The following is a 20422-nucleotide window of genomic DNA, read 5'->3' as shown; positions in this document are numbered from 1 at the left end:
AAGTAGTACAGACACTGGACAGAGATAACTTTCTAACGCGCATGTGTCAGCCGCATACCTATGCAAGTGTTCACTTCAAAACTGAAGTATACTTTGGGCTTTTCAGTACTTGAAATCCACATTTGACACAGATGACACAGAGCGAGGCCCTTTGTAAACACCCTTAAAGGGATCGTTCACCCAAAACCGAAAATTGTCAGTAATTACTCCCTCTTATGTCGTTACAAACCCGTAAGACTCGCGTTCATCTTCAGAACACAAATTAAGATATTTTTGATGAAATCCAGCAATGTCATTGTAACTTTCAAGGCCTAGAAAGGTAGTGAAGACACCACGTAGAATCAGGAAGTGCTGCACTGTTTACACTGCGTCAACAGGAGAATGACGTGGAAGAGAAGAGATTATTGAATAAAGTCGTTATTTTGCGCACAGAGTATTCTCATCGCTCGCTTCATAACATTTAAGATGGTGTTCTGTAGTCACATGGACTTTCTGGGCCTTGAAAGTTGCAATGACGTTGCCTAGGGGTGTAACGGTACATGTATTCGTATTGAACCGCTCCGGTTCGAGGCTTCCGGTTCGGTACGTATACAAACCGAACGATTCCTTGGACCATTTTTCCTGCCGACAAAATGCGACCACCACAAAGTTGTGGAGGAGAAAGGAGAAACATTGTGCCGTGAATGAACCAAGGGGGTAATCCATTGACCGGAAGTTGAAGCCTCCCGGGAGCCGCCATCTTGTAGCAGAGCTTCACTTGTGTTAGCATTCCCATTGACTCCCATTCATTTTGGCGTCACTTTGACAGCGAATAACTTTACACCTGAGGCGTTTGAAGACCCCATTTGTCCTTTATTTATTTCTAAAGAAACACGACAATGTATAAAATGCTCCATATGTTATGGCCCCGTAGAAGCAGTTTTAGTGAAAGTAGGCTAACGATTGCGTCATACCCACGCGACTCTCTGTCGCACAGTAGAGAGATTACCGTATGGACAGGAGGAGAAGCTCGCGGGCATCGGGGAAACGCGGAGGCAAAATTACTAAATAATTCATCAGAATACGTAGCAAAATTGTCTCCTTCTTCTAGCTCATGGACAGCTCCTACTCACACTCTCCGCGGCTGCACATTTCGGAAGGGAATGATTCAGATTTCTCATGCCACAGTACTAGAAGACAGACGGGTTGCTCACGTCACATCTACGTCGTCAAGCTCTGTTTGAGTCTGCGCGTCAGGAACGGAAGTCCTAAAAAAATCGCTAAAAATGGGCTTCACTTGTCTCAATACCACTTCTTATACTGTATATGGAATGAACTAGTAATACTTTACGTCCACAGACCAGCAACATTCACCATGGATTTAATATAGTAACACTAACTGGAACCAGTTTGGCTGGAATGGTGAAATGCTTTCAAGTACTTCACACATCTTTTTCCAACACTTCAGAACTCAAATAATATATAAATAAATATATATTTAAATGTTATTTTTAATGTGATGGCCAAAACATTATTTGTTCATCCTTCAAAAATGACCCCCATTTATAAACCTGAAAGTTTTACGATGTAGGAAAACTCGCACTTTATTGAAAAATTTTAACAAATAGGAAATTTCTCTGGCATTTTTTTTCTTTCCGCTATATCGAAAACATACCGAATCGTGACTTTAAAGCCGAGGTACGTAACGAACTGCGATTTTTGTCTAACGTTGCTGGATTTCATCCCAAATATCTTAATTTGTGTTCTGAAGGTGAACGAAAGTTTTACAGGTTTGTAACGACAAAAGGGGGAGTAAACGATGGCAGAATTACCTAGCCCTTTAAGCCCAATTTTGTGCCGTTTTTGTGAAAGTGTTGCGAAATATAAAACAGATTGACGTGTAATATGACAAAATAAAGGCATCTAGTCATTGCCCATTATGAACATTAATGAGCAAATGATATATACAGAAACATTTGTTAGAAGCTGTTTGGTGTGTTCTGGCTCACCTCTCCTTTTCCTCCTGCAGTCTATTGAGGAGTACAAGGGCATCGGATGCGTGGACTCGGTGTGCTGCTTCTCGGAGGGGCAGAACGCCTGCTCACGGCTGGGCCGGCTGGTGGAGCGCATGACGGGCCGGTGCGACCCCGCACGAGCCTCCAGGTGTGACCTCTCTCTCTCTCGCCTCTGCTGTAAACACATCTCCTACAAGCTGGAGCACGACGAGCCCGCGGCCCGGGACCAGTGAGGCCGCCAAGCACTCAAGCATTCCCTAATGATTACAGACGGGTGCTTTCATTTGCCTTTAATGTTACAAAGATTAGTTAGAAGTCTCCAGGTACGTACCTATACAAGGAGACGTGAATCTGCCAACTCACTGTCTTCGTCTTTCATCATCTCTCGAGGTGCGTCCTCCTTTGCTGGTGTTCGTGTCTCTGCTGATAAATGTTCTCTGCTGAAGATTCACCTTAAATATTGTGCCTCCACACGAGTCCATAAACGCTGAAGTCGTCTCGTCCAGTTATTAGCAAGGCAAACGTTTATAGTGCCAGTTTATACAAATATCGAATGTTGGACTATATGACTTGATCCATGTCATTGCGTGTTCTGAGACGTTGCATCCCTGTTGAAGTGTTGTAATCCGCGTCTTTGCCTTGCGTGTGTTCCTCTCGGCGGAGGGGCTTGTGATGATGGCATGCGACTGTAATGCACTCCTAAGCCTAATCGTCTTGACCGTCTGTATCCGCACTTTGGGAAGCCACTCCGCAGTGGACCTGGTCTCCAGCTCCAGTTTAACGGCTCGAACACTGCCATTGAAGCGCAGGGTACTAGAGGAGTCTCGGCTCTGACTGGCCAACGGGAGCCACTGGCTCATTTAGTTCAAAGAAACAAGGGACCACATCGTGAGTGATTTAGTGAGACGCTGGTAACTGTAGTCTTTCGAGAGGATTGCTTTCGTTCATCTTTTTTTTGTTGTTACTTTTAACTCGAAGCCTTATGGTGCGTTCACACCGGATCCGAATAGGCGCGAATGATTTCAATGGTAAGTCAATGCAAAGACGCGTTACGCACGTAAAAGATTCCTGTAGTGCGAATGAGGCGTAGAGCGCGGCGCGGTAAATGCGAATACGCATAATTTGCGCGAATGGTGCGTTTAGCACGTTACGCGCGAATGATTTAGTTAGTGCTATTTGTGCGTTCACGTGTTTGACGCGAATTCGCGTCTGCCGCCCGAGTTGAAAAATCTGAACTTTGGCGTCAACCAATCAGGAGCCTGCTGCTGTCACGTGGTGAAGGATCTGGATGCTTCAATATTATTATTTGGTAATATGGTTCTAATGCACAACAAAGCAAATATTTGATCTCTTAAAACTTTATTTCAATATACGAGACATGTTCATTTTCTATTGAATGTTATTTATTCCATATCTAGATTATATGAAATATTATTATGATGTAAAGACAACCAACATACCTGTGCACAAGTTCGTGTCTGGACGTGAGAGAGAAAAAATCACAGGACAGGTTAATAACTTTTGGAGGTTAGCTCTATTTATCATCAAAATAAATGACAGATTAGATGGATGAGGGCGAGGGTGATCCTCGCTCCGATGCGGGACAACAGGTCATCAAACTGGGCGCGGACAGCGGCCGTCATCCAGCGCAGCTCCTGGAGCGAGCAAATGGTGAAACTCGCCAAACGATTCGCCACAAATACGCCGACGATGATCCCCACGCCACTGTTCTTTTCTCCAGAGAAAATACTCGGTGACTTTCTCGATGAATGCTCGATCAACATAAAAAAGATGGCCGCCAATGGGTTTCGATTTTGTTTTTACGGCGCGTCAGTTTCACTCTTGATGCGCGAGTTAACCCAAAGTGGTCAAACGTTAAACTAGACGCGAATTTGACGCGCTATTCACGTCCGGTGTGAACGCACAGTTACGGAAGTCAAATCAGTGTGTGTAACTGCATGAGGGCAGCGTTTCCTATTCAAATATGTTAAGCAATCGATGAACGCCAGAGTATGTGTTCATCGATGTTCGTTGACCCTGTTATTTCCCTCTCCGTCTTATGCTGTCGCAAATGAAGCATCTAAACTATTATAAGTTGTTGCATTTATCAATGATCTATGCTGCTTTTCTTCCAGTGGTTCTCAACTGGTGGGTCTAAAAATGGCTCGTATGTTGCTGTTTTAAATTTGTTTGTAGGAAGGACTAACGTTTCCCATGTTGGACGGCTTCATGTCGCACTAAACACGCTTCAGACAATCTGAGTTTGAGTCTCGTCTCCTACTTTGCTTTAGCCAATTCTCTATAGTCGTGTCGCATATCTTTTGTTTGTTTTATGTCTGTGCATCCAATCACACTCTGTTGGTTTGGCACAAAATCATCCGTTACTTGGTAACATGAAGCCAACTCATCCTCCTAAACAGTGTTTCCTTTACTGTTCAGTGTTCGGGTATTTGTGTATGCCTTCGGTAGATCACATGATGTCTACAGCAAAACCAATTGAGAACCACTGCTTTAGGTAATGAAAGAGATTGTTTACTATGGTTTGAAGCCAGTAAGCCACATGTACCCTGAATATGCATTCATTTAATGATATACTGTAAAACACGCTCTAACTTTTTACCTCTTCAAGATCTTAAAACGGTTGTCTTCATCTGCAACATATGAAGATGGTACTTTTAATTTGCCCTGTACTACCTTCTTACACGTAATCCAAAGATAATTACTGTAGCTATCGGTGTATTCTTGCTCTTATATAGCATGGATCTGTTTCTAATATGGCTGATCTGTTGATGAAGACAATGCCCTCTGGTGTTCAAGAGTAGCAGGTCTGGCGTTTGAGGAACATGGCTTCGCAACGGCTCAGATCCTCAAGGGCTGCTTAATTCCACTCTATTTACAAATATTATATGCATTTTATAGTAAACCTATATACACATATTTTTCTACAAGTACTCGATTTATGTTATGAATTGGTTTCTACTTGTATACTGTAAATTATCTTAGTTTCATATATACCATAGGTACCATACCCAACATATTATGCCTAGAAAAAGGTTAATATACGTTCATGAGAATGTAATCTATGTGAATGCCAGGGCTGTGGAAGGATGTTGTGTTTATATTTGAAGAGTTCAGATGCAAAAGCCTCTAAGTGCCATTTGAAATTTTCTTCTTTAATGATGATTTTTATCAAACTTGTATATTTAAGTTCAGTAATTTCACTTAAATAACAATTAATAGGTAATTATCATTGCCATTTAAGTGAAATCACTGAACTTAAATATACAAGCTTGATAAAAATTATCATTCTAGAAGAAAATTTCAAATGGCATTTAGAGGCTTTTGCATCTGAACTCTTCATTTGTTTATTTTCCATTAACCATGTCCATTAACCCATCTTGCACTAACGTTTCCTCATCCATTTCTCCATTGGCTGTGACTCTTGTCTGTTTCTTGCTGATCTTCATGCACTATACTCTTGTACCCCAATAATTAATAACTCATTTACACAATGGCAAGACCGTAAACTTAATCATGGAACCAAACAAGATGCAAATGCAAAGCTAAAGTTAGCCATTCCTCAGAGATTGTTTGACGTGTCAAATTAAAATGCATTTTAGACCATCGTTTGAAATGATATATTAGACATAATACAAAATATTTGGTCATTTTAACCTAACAAGATGGATTTATTTGTTTTAAAGTGAGATAAATCAGTTAAATAAGAAGTTAAATCAAGTAATACCAAAAATGAAGGACAGTTAAAGGGTTAGTTCACCCAAAAAATGAAATCCTGTCATTAATTACTCACCCTCACGTCATTCAGAACACAAATGAAGATCTTTTATTGAAACTGGAGGGATTTCTGTCCCACCATTAAAAGTCTATTCAGCCGAAAACATTGGCGTTTGAGAAAGCTCAACTGTTTGATCAATGCGCGAGAACAAACCTCATTAGTTCTTGCAGAAACTCGAACTTGCGTTTACCATATTGTATAAGGCCAATTTATACTTCTGCGTAGAGTGCGTGCAGTAGGTACGGCGTAGCATACGCATAGGGGCGTACCATACCGTGTACCCTTCGCCGTAGCCTGACGCGCACCTCCTCAAAAATGTAACTACACGCCGCGACGATGCGGACCGCAAGATCTGGGATTGGTCGGCTTGGTAGCATCCCAGACAGCAAACTGACATTGAATCAACGTGGAAACGACGTCTCTCATGACATTGAAACAACGTTGATTTGCTCATCGAATTAACGTTGAACCAACGTCAGACGCGGCATTCTTCAAAGCTAAATGAAATCGAAAATTGGTTTGCTTTCATAACGTTGAAACAACGCGTTGATTTCAAGTTGATTTTCCGTTAGTTTTGAAAGAATGACGCGTCTGACGTTGGTTCAACGTTAATTCGATGAGCAAAACAATGTCAGATCAACGTTGTTTCGATGTCATATTTCCACGTTGATTCAATGTCAGTTTGCTATCTGGGATCTCATTTCCTCCTACGCATTTCCGCACGCACCCTCTCGTCTGACATCTTCTCTCGTTTCTACCTTTTTAGTTTTAGTAATTTCACTACCTCAATAAGCTCCAACTCCAACATGATCCGCTCTCTTTCAGTCGCCATTGCTTGTAGTAAGCTAGCCGTGAGGAATCTAAACACAGTGGAACATTAAAACCCTCCGCCGCCAACTAGAGTTTCGGAGCAGTACTGCAGAGCAACCAAGACTTGAAATGCCCACAATGGCATCACCTACTTGCGTTGCCTACGCCGTACACTACGGCGTACCCTTGACGCAGAAGTATAAATTGGCCTTAAAGAATGACAGAATTTTAATTTTTGATTTAACTTTTAAGGATTTTAAAATATATATATATATTAAGACTTCTAAATGATTTTTTTGTGTAAGAATTGATGCAGATCTCGATATTTAAATAAAAAGGTGGTCGATGCAATGTAGATATATTCATTTATACAATTTAATCATTTGCATTTTAAAATATACTTAAGGGTAACACTTATTTTAAGGTGGCGTAGAGTTACACGTTACTACATGTACTTACTATAGTAATAGAATATTATAATAGTTAATTATGCTTAATTACAAGTAACTAACCTTAAACGTAACTCGTACATGTAGTTATTAAAGGGTTGGTTCACCCAAAAAGGAAAATTCTGTCAGTATTTAACTCACCCTCATGTTGTTCCAACCCCGTAAGACATTCGTTCATCTTCGGAACACGAATTAAGACATTTTTGATTAAATCTGAGAGCTGGATCACTCCTGCATACTAGTCCATAGCCTTCTTGAGGGATTGAAACTTGCTGGCCTTGAAAAGTTAGTAAAGACATCATTAAAATAGTCCAAGTGACTACAGTGGCTCAATCTTAAGTTTATCAAGTGACGAGAAAACATTTTGTGCCCAAAAAACAACAAAAATAACGACTTTATTCCAACTATTCATTTCCTGACAGAATTTTCATTTTTGGGTGAACTAACCCTTTAATATTGCTAATACAATGTAACTACGCCACCTTAAAATAGCGTAACATACTTAAGTTCTAAATTAGATAAATTGAATCTATGATAGAAAGGACAGATGTGTCTGTTACTTTTATAACATCTGTTTGAATTGGGTGGGGATAGCTTGATATGAATCTAATCTCTAATATTCAGGTCCTCACAGGTTATGAATATAGAGCATGTGATTCGAGCTCATTGAATGGTAATGTGCTGAACACAGAAGCATCCACACTGTCCCCCTCACTGTTCGCAATTTCCTTGATACTTCCAGATCTTGGAGTGACTCCGAGACCTTCTTCTCCAATGACCGGAGCATCCTGACGCTCTCGCCCATGGAGGTGTCTCGTTGTTAATGCACCAGCCCCAGTCTGGAGCCTGAAGATGCCTAGCCTCGACCCCTTGTCCAATCACCAGCCAGACCTCCACTGATGTCTCACTTTAAGAGCTCTGTTAATCAGAGCGGCGGGATACGCAACAAGGGATACGCAGAAAAACCAAAGGATGTGTCTGACTTGAACGTTTCTGCTCGTAAACCACGAAACTGTAGGAAGAGGGCCACCGTCTTTCCTGAGGAAAACGAGGGGGTCTGTTTGAAGCCATAATTCCCTCTTTTAATTGCCTGATTTTCAAGGTATTAAACGTGAGCGCAGTTGCTCACAAACCTGTAGCCTCCTACCCTAAGATGCCTACCTGTACTTGGACTGTACAGATTATCATGATGCATGAATGTTGCGGGATGGAAACCTCGCATATATCGTCCTTGAACTCGGTCACGTTCACCTCCGTCAGTCATGTGCCTGCATATCATCTCTCCTGTCCTGTCTTGCACATGCTAAATGTTCATTTCTAACTATTGCCATCAGTTAATTTATCATTGTTGCCGTGTTCATTGTTTTTCTGCTTGTGGTGCTAACCACTTGTCAAGGCTGTTTGGTTGTGTGTATGCGTGTGTGTATTTAATCACGTAAGAGGGCATAGTCTGGGTTACTGTGAGGCCGGAGCATCGAGACAACCGTTTTAAACTTGCTTAGATCAACTATATTCAAGTTTATGATATCCGACTGCATGCTACACTTTGGTCAGTCTGTCTCAATATCCCTGTAACAGAGGCCTAAAAGTGAACTCGACATAAACGCTCCCATTTTGAGGAGTCTAGTCTTTATTTTTGCTGCGAAGGCCAGAAATCTGGTGCCGTGACCCGGGTGGCAGTTGGAGAATCAGGTTTTATGATGGAAAACGGTTACATAATCAATTGTGGATTACTCTATTTTGGTACTATTTCTCTCTAGTTTTAATTTGTATATCACTTCTCATCTCAATGTTGATCATAACTGTTTCAGTTCTTGCGTTAGAATCAAACGGCTGAATTGTTTTGCTATATAATGCGTTTTCATTGATTATATAGCAACGCAGTAAATGCCACAGACATTAGCAATAAGACTCGATCTAGACCTGGGAATACCTGATCTAGCTGTGATGTCAATCATCCATGTTGCAGTTTCATCTTTTCTTTGTGTAAACACATGTTCTTCTTATTGTACTCTCCTCACAGTGAATATGTTTATTGCTGATGTTATGAAAGTTCTATTTACGGAATAAATACCTTTATAAAATCTAGTGTTTCATTGTTATTAATCCACATTTCAGTTTTGTGAAAAGTGCTTATATTTATACAATGATGAAGGAATTCATCATTCAAATTTAATCAAAACAGAGATTATTGAAGAGTTTTACATACTATTTCAGTCTTTCTGCCTAATTTCTTCATTTTCTTCAATGTGTTTCTTGCCGTATCTTTGTAATTATGAGTGCAAATTGTTTCAAAGTAAATCCTACACCATTTTTTTGTTTCGTTAAATTGTGAACTCTATTAACCGTGTCAATAGGGAACAAGACTCGAGAGACATCTCTGTGCTAATCCGATTTTTAAGAGTATTAAGTAGCGCTCTGGCAACTCGCGATGTTTAAAACTAACCTTCAGACTTGCACAGCATTAAGTGATCATTGTTTTGTCCATTTGCTGCAGTGGTTTGGTTTGGTTGAAATGCAAATACTTGCAAATGTGTTTAATGGGAGAGATGGCCCGCCAGTCCACAGTCATCCTTTGGTGAACCCGGAAAACCAAGTTTCAGATGGTGGACATCCAGGAAACTGGGGCAAACAACCCATCTTTATCTAGCAAACAATGACATCATGGTGCAAAAGTGACAGCACATACTCGGAGAGACCGTGACTAGCCCTCATTTTAGACAACACCTCCCAACTGCAAAACTATAAGACTGTTGAATCTGAAATCTCAAAAGACTGAACTAATTTGTTGTGCTTTCTTAAAATCTTGTAATGAGCAGTAATTTCTGATAAATGTGCATGTTTAAACCATCTGAATGTTCTTAATCTGATATAGGGTGAATTCAGATTGATTGGGAGACACTTTGCCATTGAAATGACTAGGCTGCCATCTGAACATAATACTTCAGGTGAGATTCTGAAGTGTGTTCATGATGGACACTTTACTATCCCATGAGGCCACGGGAGAGGATTTATGAAGAGATGCTGGTAAGTCACATGACAAAGGTAGTTTGTCCAAACCTCAGAACGAGAAGTTTGTGTCGGGACAGAACTCATTCCCAGAGCCCCACGGGGTAAGTCACGCCACCCTTCAACAACTAAAACATGATCCAGAGATGTTCATGATGATCCTTAAATTGAGATACTGAAATCTCTCAAACAACCCTGCTTTACATTTTGATAGACATCTAAACACATAATTTAACTCATGCTGAACGTCCAAATCGATCGAAAGTAACGGCTAATGCCAATTCTGCAAATAAATGAATCTAATCTGGATGACATTTCTCTGTGAGATTCACCCATCCTCACTCCAGGCCTTGGCACTGAGAATCTATTTCAGGATTGTTCTGCTGGAATCCTTTTAGTTTGATCAGTGGAATCTCATTAGTGCTCATATATAATGCAGGCGAACTGTTTCTATTTCGAGAGAATGATCTTTCAGTTTTGATATGTAGAAGAATGATTTTGTGAAGCGTATATTAACTGCTCTGATCATGCATGCATTCAATGTAAATTGACCCTCTGAAACTTGTATTTAAAAAAAATGATTGAAACAATTTTTTACAGGGTATCAACGACTTCAGTTCCTTAAACATGATTAATTGGTACAAGCTTGACCCCTGACCTAAACACAATCTTTAATTTGAATAAAATGTAAAAGCTTTTATTTTAACTTGACTGGGATTTAAGGTGTTGTGGAGGGAAAATAACTGATGTTCCCGTGCCCCAGACTTGCAGTGCTCCAGTGCTCTTGTGCCCCATTTTTAACGTGTCCCAGTCTTCCCGTGCTCCAGTGTTCCTGTGCCCCAGTCTTTCGGTAACCCAGTCCTCCCGTGCCCCATTTTTACCGTGTCTCAGTGTTCCCGTGCCCCATTTTTACCATGCCCCAGTGTTCCAGTGCTCCCGTGCCCCATTTTTACCGTGCCCCAGTATTCCCGTGTCCCAGTGTTTCCAGTGCCCCAGTGTTCCCGTGCCCCATTTTTAGCATGCCCTAGTCTTCCCGTGCCCCAGTCTTCCAGTACCCCAGTGCTCCCGTGCCCCATTTTTACCATGTCCCATTTTCACCGTGTCCCAATGTTCCTGTGCCCCATTTTTACTGTCCCAGTGTTCCCGTGCCCCATTTTTACCATGCCCCAGTGTTCCCGTGCCCCAGTCTTCCAGTGCCCAAGTGCTCCCGTGCCCCAGTTCTCCCGTGCCCCAGTGTTCCCGTGCCCCAGTGCTCCCGTGCCCCAGTGTTCCCGTGCCCCAGTGCTCCCGTGCTCCCGTGCCCCAGTGTTCCCGTGCCCCAGTGCTCCCGTGCCCCAGTGCTCCCGTGCCCCAGTGCTCCCATACCCCGTTTTATATATATATATATATATATATATATACAGTCTATGAGACAGCACTGCAACACACTCCAACACAAACTCCACATAAATATATATATATATATACACTCACCGGCCACTTTATTAGGTACCCCATGCTAGTAACGGGTTGGACCCCCTTTTGCCTTCAGAACTGCCTCAATTCTTCGTGGCATAGATTCAACAAGGTGCTGGAAGCATTCCTCAGGGAGTTTGGTCCATATTGACATGATGGCATCACACAGTTGCCGCAGATTTGTCGGCTGCACATCCATGATGCGAATCTCCCGTTCCACCACATCCCAAAGATGCTCTATTGGATTGAGATCTGGTGACTGTGGAGGCCATTTGAGTACAGCGAACTCATTGTCATGTTCAAGAAACCAGTCTGAGATGATTCCAGCTTTATGACATGGCGCATTATCCTGCTGAAAGTAGCCATCAGAAGTTGGGTACATTGTGGTCATAAAGGGATGGACATGGTCAGCAACAATACTCAGGTAGGCTGTGGCGTTGCAACGATGCTCAATTGGTACCAAGGGGCCCAAAGAGTGCCAAGAAAATATTCCCCACACCATGACACCACCACCACCAGCCTGAACCGTTGATACAAGGCAGGATGGATCCATGCTTTCATGTTGTAGACGCCAAATTCTGACCCTACCATCCGAATGTCGCAGCAGAAATCGAGACTCATCAGACCAGGCAACGTTTTTCCAATCTTCTATTGTCCAATTTCGATGAGCTTGTGCAAATTGTAGCCTCAGTTTCCTGTTCTTAGCTGAAAGGAGTGGCACCAGGTGTGGTCTTCTGCTGCTGTAGCCCATCTGCCTCAAAGTTCGACGTACTGTGCGTTCAGAGATGCTCTTCTGCCCACCTTGGTTGTAACGGGTGGTTATTTGAGTCACTGTTGCCCTTCTATCAGCTCGAACCAGTCTGGCCATTCTCCTCTGACCTCTGGCATCAACAAGGCATTTCCGCCCACAGAACTGCCGCTCACTGGATGTTTTTTCTTTTTCGGACCATTCTCTGTAAACCCTAGAGATGGTTGTGCGTGAAAATCCCAGTAGATTAGCAGTTTCTGAAATACTCAGACCAGCCCTGCTGGCACCAACAATCATGCCACGTTCAAAGTCACTCAAATCACCTTTCTTCCCCATACTGATGCTCGGTTTGAACTGCAGGAGATTGTCTTGACCATGTCTACATGCCTAAATGCACTGAGTTGCCGCCATGTGATTGGCTGCTTAGAAATTAAGTGTTAACGAGCAGTTGGACAGGTGTACCTAATAAAGTGGCCGGTGAGTGTATATATATATATATATATATAAAAAAATATGTATCTGCTGAAGCTCGTCAGACCAAACGTGAATCGAATCGACGAAAACACAGTTCAGAGCGTTTGAATTATGGAGAGACCTCCGCTATTTTTATTGTGATAAATTACAAGTTTTCAGACATGCTGAAATAAATAATGGTAAACTAATGAAATAGCAAGGTAAACTACAACATACATGAGACTTGACATGAATGAAAAGACTGTTCCAGCATAACAAAAAGCCGGTGCTTTAGGATGTAACTTTTATTTTATGTAGGCTACTAGATCTACTGTCTAACGTCACTCATCCCACTACTACCATATTGTCTATAATACACATTTCAAGACATATTCAGTACAGTAATGTTACTCCCTATGATCTTACTGTTACACTGAAATTGTTCAGTCTAGTTCACTAACCGTTTTCGTTATCATGTTATACATTCACCTCTGTTGACATTGCTGATTGTGAAAGATACATGAATAGTTAGTGAAATGCCTTATGCTAGATAACACTACAAATGTAACGTTATCATGACGAGCATGGAGCATTAGTTCAGTCAAGCTGATAAAAGTATCTATAATTGTAGCGTTGCAGTGGGAGTTTACATGAGTTTCCAGCATGTTGAGTGATGCTTTGCTCCACATGCTCCGGTGTGTGTAAAGTCTCAGTGTATCCGTGTACGAGGAGTGTCTGCTCTTGTAAAAATTGGTTGCAATCTGAAACATGCCTGATAGAGGCCGCTGTATACCTTTTGAACATTACTTTGACAATCACTATGTTCACTCTCAGTGTCCTCTCTGTTTGCGCCTCAGATATAACATGGGACATTCGGACATACAATCAGCCAATGAGCAGAAACAAGCCAGCAGGAGATTTATCTATAAAGAATGCTCTTTAAAACTACATTTATTTGTCCAAATTTCATTTAAAGGAAAATAGTCAAAAATAATAGGGTGGACAATAAGCTAAAAACAATGTATATTACATAATATACATGTATATTACATTAAAGTATATTTTAGTTGACATTAATTGCTTGTCAGTATATTTGGCAGTGCACATATTTCAAAAATCACTCATAATATCAACTAATAGCATTTAATGAGCTTAATCTGTGCTACATTTGAAATCAATTACATATAATATGCATTAAGTTTGTCGAAAACATTACACTTAATTCACATTTAAGTGTATTAAGTGACATTAAAGTACATTTTAGTTTACATGAATTGCTTGTCAGTGCATTGAGCAGTGCACTTTAAATACATTTTAAATAGACTAAAAGCAATTATGAAAGTTGTATTAAAGTCCCACTTAAGTGGTACCAAAAAATCACTCTCAATGACAACGTATTGCATTTTATTTGAACTTAATATATGATATATTTGAAATCAATTACACTTAATGTGCATTCAGTGTGGCGAAAAAATTGCATTTAATTCACACTTAAGTGTATACCTTTAAAGTATATTATTTGTGTAATAAGTACACTTTATATAAGTGCAGTGCACTTTTTTTCACAAGGGTAGTCTTAAAGCTGACAAATTAATTATTAATGTTTTCGGGTTTCTGGAGTAAGTAACTTGATCCCTATGTAAGTAAATGAAAGTAAAAACAAGAAAACAGATGCCATTTGAGTGCTTTCAACAACAAGAATCTACACGTCCGTGTTGTGCGGTAGGTTTAGAAATGAATTTTTAGTCATTTAAAAATGGACTGTCACTTTCAGCTTTCAAAGGGAATTTCAAGACTGATGTTTTGTATTATTATTATTATTTTTTTAATTATTATTATTCAAACTTTCCAAGGGAACCTAAACTGGAAACGTCAATGGATAGGGATGTACTTTAGGGTGTATTCACACTGATTGTTCACTTGCTTTTGGACCAAATACAATGTTGATTTTTACTTGTTTGGTACGGTTCGCATTTACACTGCTCTTTTTTGCAGGTAAACCAACATTTGTAAACAGAACCACACCTGTGCTAAAGTCGTCCAGGATTCTCAAACAGGGAAAATATTCATGCAGATATCTCAACATGCAATATTTCTTCTTTTACTGATTTCATACATCCAAATCATCCAAAAAGAGCAGTGTAAAAGCAAACAGTACCAAACAAACAAAAATTAATATTGTATTTGGTCCGGACCAAAGCAAGTGAACTATCGGACTTTCTTGGTGTGAATACACCCTTTAAATTTCCTCAGATTGGTGAAATATACTTTTGTTTAAATGTGTTAACATTTATGGACAGAAGGCCATATTGTACGTTTCTTTATATAATGAAATTTTGTAGATTCTGTTTACCGTTTTTGTTACACAATGTAACGAGAATGACTATGTGGTGAGCAGGACGGCCGAGGGACGTGAGAGAAAGTCGCGAGGCCGGTGGGCAGCACCTGTGAAGCACACCGGTCTCGCATCTCTCACGAAGGAGCGGAGCCATAAAGGGGGAGCGACGGAGTGGATGATGGAGAGAGGAACAGGCCTGCTTTTGTTTGTGTTTTATATTTTATTTGGTAAGCCAGCAGTCATCCGCGAGGGCTGCTGGCCGGTATTTTATATTTTATTTTCGGTAGCCAGCAGTCGTCCGTGAGGGGCTGCTGGCAGGTATTTTGTTTGTTTATTTTGTTTAAATAAAGTTTTATTTTTCATTATTATCCGGTTCCTGCCTCCTTCTTCCCTGAACCTTGTTACAGACTAGTTTTTCAAGTTTGTCGTCTTAGCATTGTCTTTTGAGGGTAGAAGATTCAAGCTTGATTTGACTTTAGAAACTAGTAGACTAACATAAAACAAGGTCAATTTTGGTAACACTTTATATTGATGGTCCCTATTGAACATTCTGTAGTAAGTATCTTTGCAACTTCATGCTACTCTCATTAGAGTATTAATAGACTGTCTGCTTAATATCTGCTAACCCTTTATTATCTTTCCTCATACAGACATTCTGACTATCAGAAACTTTGCAACTATTATACATGTCAACTTATTCTAACCATAACTCTACCAGTCTACTAATACTTGTTGAAATGTAGGTGCAAGTTACTTCTACTCAACAGAAATTGTGTTCAAGTACACTTAAATAGGCTACATTTATATATTGCTGTATGTACCATTATTGTAAAGTATGTTTTTTTTAGGGGTTTTTTGTTATGATTTATTTTCGACAGCTATTGTAAGGCCATTTTTTTGTATCTAGATTCGAGGACCCCCTCGAAAACGAGATGGTTCATCTCAAGGCGCTAATCCTAAATAAAATAAATGTAAATTTTTTATATGTTTTAGCTTACCTCAAGGGCATATGTAGGTGTCTTTGTTTCCACAGTATTTTCAATTTTGATATTTTTAGGTTAAACCGTTCTTGTCTGTCAGTCATATAATGGAGGTCTATGGTCACCACCTCAAAGAGCATGCACAGAGAAGTCCAAATTAAACATGATTTAATGACTCGTAAATGTAAGTACACATCGATGGCCTAAGACACGAAACGAGCGGTTTGTGTGAGAAAACGAACAGTATTTATATCGTTTTTAGCTCTTGTTACCAACAGCACAGCTCTTGCCGTGTTTAAAAACGATATAAATACCGTTCGTTATCTCACACAAACCACTCGTTTCGTGTCTTAGGCCATCAATGTGTACTTAACATTTATGAGTCATTAAATCATGTTTAATTTGGGCATGTTTAATCGTGGTGACCATAGACCTCCATTATATGACTGACAGACAAGAACGGTTTGACCTAAAAATATCAAAATTGAAAATACTGTGGAAACAAAGACATCTTGGATGCCCTTGAGGTAAGATAAAACATATCAACATACAAACATCCCTACAAACAAAGCGACAATCAAAATAAAGTGAAACCACAATTTTTCCTCAATATTTTTTCAGCGTGGGCACAAAAACAAGGTCATACGCCTCCAATATTTACTGCAAATCTGTTGTTTTTGCAAATTTTACAATTTTGATTTTCCTCATTTCCTCCCGATTTCCGTGCGCAATCAAGAAATGTGCCAGTTATATCTCTTTTTGTCTTTATGTTTCCATGATAAGGTGTGAAGTAAGTCTTTAAAAGGTTTGAGGAAGGAAGGTCACTACCCTTAAAATGACCGTAAGTGAGAATGAAGAATTCTCAGAGCAAACAGAAGGTTCTTGACCTGATGTGTATCAGATGCCAAGATCAGCTTCTCCGCATCTGAGCAGTGTGTCCATAAAGTTGGAGGAATCCTTTGATTTTCTTACACCTCATTTCAGTGATGGATCTAAGGCCTCTGAACTCGGGTAAAAAATGCATAATTTATGGCAGATGTTTTTTATTGATAGTGATTTGCACTGCATCAAGCCAGTGCTGAGAACAGCAGATTGAATGACAAACATTGTGTTCTTGTTTTGTTTTGTCATTATGAGCAGGAGCGAGATGAAGACAGAGGCACATCCCCAGGTCCGACGACTCAACAAAGTTCAATCTTTCTGCATTTAGTGATCACTCTTTTATTTCGTATTATCAAGTGCAGTCATACAGTACGTCACAAATGAACATTTCCAATAATGATGGTGCAGTAAAGTGTCATGGGTAAGTCTATAGAACAGCACAGAGGTTATCTCTGCACTACCACATATACATTTGGTAGATAGTACAGAATTTTTTTTTACAATACATATGACCATTGATAGAAAAATGAAAAACAAATGAAATAAGAGTAAGAAAAATATAGTCTGCATAATAGTCATATCCAATGAATATGTTGGACAATTGAAGACCTCTGCTTTCAGTTGTAATAATGCCGTTGTATACTCCATGTTATAAACATCCTGTATTCTTTATGCAACTGTTGAGGAGGCTGTGATCACCGTATCTGCTATTAAAATATGGTTTCTCAGCTCTGTTTGGTTATTCTCCTCGAGGTCAGCTGGCAGTATCCTTAGCACAAAGTATGATGGACTCTGGCCCTTTGTTAGTATAAAAATAATGACTTAAGCTAGATACACTGTAAAAACCGAAAAGCTGTCACAACTTAAAATTTCAAGGCAACTTGCTTTTTTTGAGTTTACTCAACTTTTAAACCAAGTAGTTCACTTCACTTAATTTACTGAGTAAGGGGACATGTCTCCCAACTTAAGATCTTTTGTTCAACTGATTAAAGTTTTTATAGTTAAAAAATAAAGCTAACAATGGGCTATATGCACGCATAAGTTCCGCATTTGACGCAAGGATGCTCGTCCATTTCCGGTTGTGTAGATTAAAGCGGAGGAAAACCGGAGAAAACGGGATTATGGCAGAGTCTTTAATATTTACTGTCCTCCCGTCTTTGAAACGAAACGTACATACGTTTAGATGTAATTTTATATATAGTTATGTTTATTTAATATAATTTTAAAAAGAAGCATAAACACAACGAGGGGTGTCTGTTTTATCTGTTTTTGTGACTAACGTTTCATTAGTATAACCATGGAGTATAAAATTCAATATAAATTCTCGGTATTGCATTGGACTCTACGATCGGCGGAAGTTATCGAGCATCCCTAATGCTTCACCGGAAATAACGCCGTGCATAGAGCCCATACAGGTTTGTACGGAGCTCCCCAATACGGAGCCCCTCTAGTCCCACTTTGGTAAGAAAAATTTATTATAACTATCTTGTGGCCTCAAGATACTAACTCGTGGCCTCAAGTAAATCGTGGCCTCAAGATAGTAACTCGTGGCCTCAAGATACTAACTCGTGGCCTCAAGTAAATCGTGGCCTCAAGATAGTAACTCGTGGCCTCAAGATACTAACTCGTGGCCTCAAGTAAATCGTGGCCTCAAGATAGTAACTCGTGGCCTCAAGATAGTAACTCGTGGCCTCAAGATAGTAACTCGTGGCCACAAGATAGTAACTCGTGGCCTCAAGATAGTAACTCGTGGCCTCAAGATACTAACTCGTGGCCTCAAGATACTAACTCGTGGCCTCAAGATAGTAACTCGTGGCCTCAAGATAGTAACTCGTGGCCACAAGATAGTAACTCGTGGCCTCAAGATAGTAACTCATGGCCTCAAGATACTAACTCGTGGCCTCAAGATAGTAACTCATGGCCTCAAGATACTAACTCATGGCCTCAAGATACTAACTCGTGGCCTCAAGATAGTAACTCGTGGCCTCAAGATACTAACTCGTGGCCTCAAGATACTAACTCGTGGCCTCAAGTAACTCGTGGCCTCAAGATAGTAACTCGTGGCCTCAAGATACTAACTCGTGGCCTCAAGATACTAACTCATGGCCTCAAGATACTAACTCGTGGCCTCAAGATAGTAACTCATGGCCTCAAGATACTAACTCGTGGCCTCAAGATAGTAACTCGTGGCCTCAAGATACTAACTCATGGCCTCAAGATACTAACTCGTGGCCTCAAGATAGTAACTCGTGGCCACAAGATAGTAACTCGTGGCCTCAAGATAGTAACTCGTGGCCTCAAGATACTAACTCGTGGCCTCAAGATACTAACTCGTGGCCTCAAGATACTAACTCGTGGCCTCAAGATACTAACTCGTGGCCTCAAGATACTAACTCGTGGCCTCAAGATACTAACTCGTGGCCTCAAGATAGTAACTCGTGGCCTCAAGATAGTAACTCGTGGCCTCAAGATACTAACTCGTGGCCTCAAGATAGTAACTCGTGGCCTCAAGATACTAACTCGTGGCCTCAAGTAAATCGTGGCCTCAAGATAGTAACTCGTGGCCTCAAGATAGTAACTCGTGGCCTCAAGATAGTAACTCGTGGCCACAAGATAGTAACTCGTGGCCTCAAGATAGTAACTCGTGGCCTCAAGATACTAACTCGTGGCCTCAAGATACTAACTCGTGGCCTCAAGATAGTAACTCGTGGCCTCAAGATAGTAACTCGTGGCCTCAAGATAGTAACTCATGGCCTCAAGATACTAACTCGTGGCCTCAAGATAGTAACTCATGGCCTCAAGATACTAACTCATGGCCTCAAGATAGTAACTCGTGGCCTCAAGATACTAACTCGTGGCCTCAAGATACTAACTCGTGGCCTCAAGTAACTCGTGGCCTCAAGATAGTAACTCGTGGCCTCAAGATACTAACTCGTGGCCTCAAGATACTAACTCATGGCCTCAAGATACTAACTCGTGGCCTCAAGATAGTAACTCATGGCCTCAAGATACTAACTCGTGGCCTCAAGATAGTAACTCGTGGCCTCAAGATACTAACTCATGGCCTCAAGATACTAACTCGTGGCCTCAAGATAGTAACTCGTGGCCACAAGATAGTAACTCGTGGCCTCAAGATAGTAACTCGTGGCCTCAAGATACTAACTCGTGGCCTCAAGATACTAACTCGTGGCCTCAAGATACTAACTCGTGGCCTCAAGATACTAACTCGTGGCCTCAAGATACTAACTCGTGGCCTCAAGATAGTAACTCGTGGCCTCAAGATAGTAACTCGTGGCCTCAAGATACTAACTCGTGGCCTCAAGATAGTAACTCGTGGCCTCAAGATACTAACTCGTGGCCTCAAGATAGTAACTCGTGGCCTCAAGATACTAACTCGTGGCCTCAAGATAGTAACTCGTGGCCTCAAGATACTAACTCGTGGCCTCAAGATAGTAACTCGTGGCCACAAGATAGTAACTCGAGGCCACAAGATACTAACTCGTGGCCT

At 40.7% G+C, this 20422-nt stretch overlaps 1 protein-coding gene and 1 long non-coding RNA gene across 5 annotated transcripts in view; both read left to right on the top strand.

Moving 5' to 3' along the window:
* atp11b (ATPase phospholipid transporting 11B) overlaps nucleotides 1–9137 on the top strand; it is a 71510-nt gene extending 62373 nt beyond the window's left edge. For 3 of the 4 annotated variants that reach the window (XM_089118161.1, XM_089118157.1, XM_089118163.1), the window contains 2 exons: nucleotides 2009–2142; nucleotides 7792–9137. In XM_089118161.1, coding sequence (XP_088974287.1) covers nucleotides 2009–2142; nucleotides 7792–7873 — 216 coding nt within the window. In that variant the 3' untranslated portion in view covers nucleotides 7874–9137. Of the gene's footprint in view, nucleotides 1–2008; nucleotides 2143–7791 lie in introns of those variants that run through there. The other variant, XM_089118167.1, reaches the window with a different exon arrangement.
* Nucleotides 9138–15309: 6172 nt separating this feature from the next.
* Nucleotides 15310–17642, top strand: LOC120468707 (uncharacterized). Its single transcript, XR_005620273.2, has 3 exons — nucleotides 15310–15607; nucleotides 16816–17043; nucleotides 17173–17642. It is a non-coding gene; the product is annotated as an uncharacterized LOC120468707 (long non-coding RNA).
* Nucleotides 17643–20422: the final 2780 nt, after the last annotated feature.

The sequence above is a fragment of the Pimephales promelas genome, chromosome 2, assembly GCF_988280905.1.
Source record: "Pimephales promelas chromosome 2, fPimPro1.hap1.1, whole genome shotgun sequence".
Lineage (NCBI taxonomy): Eukaryota > Metazoa > Chordata > Actinopteri > Cypriniformes > Leuciscidae > Pimephales > Pimephales promelas.
The sequence above is the reverse complement of the archived record's forward strand: the minus strand, read 5'-3'. Positions and strand labels throughout refer to the sequence as shown.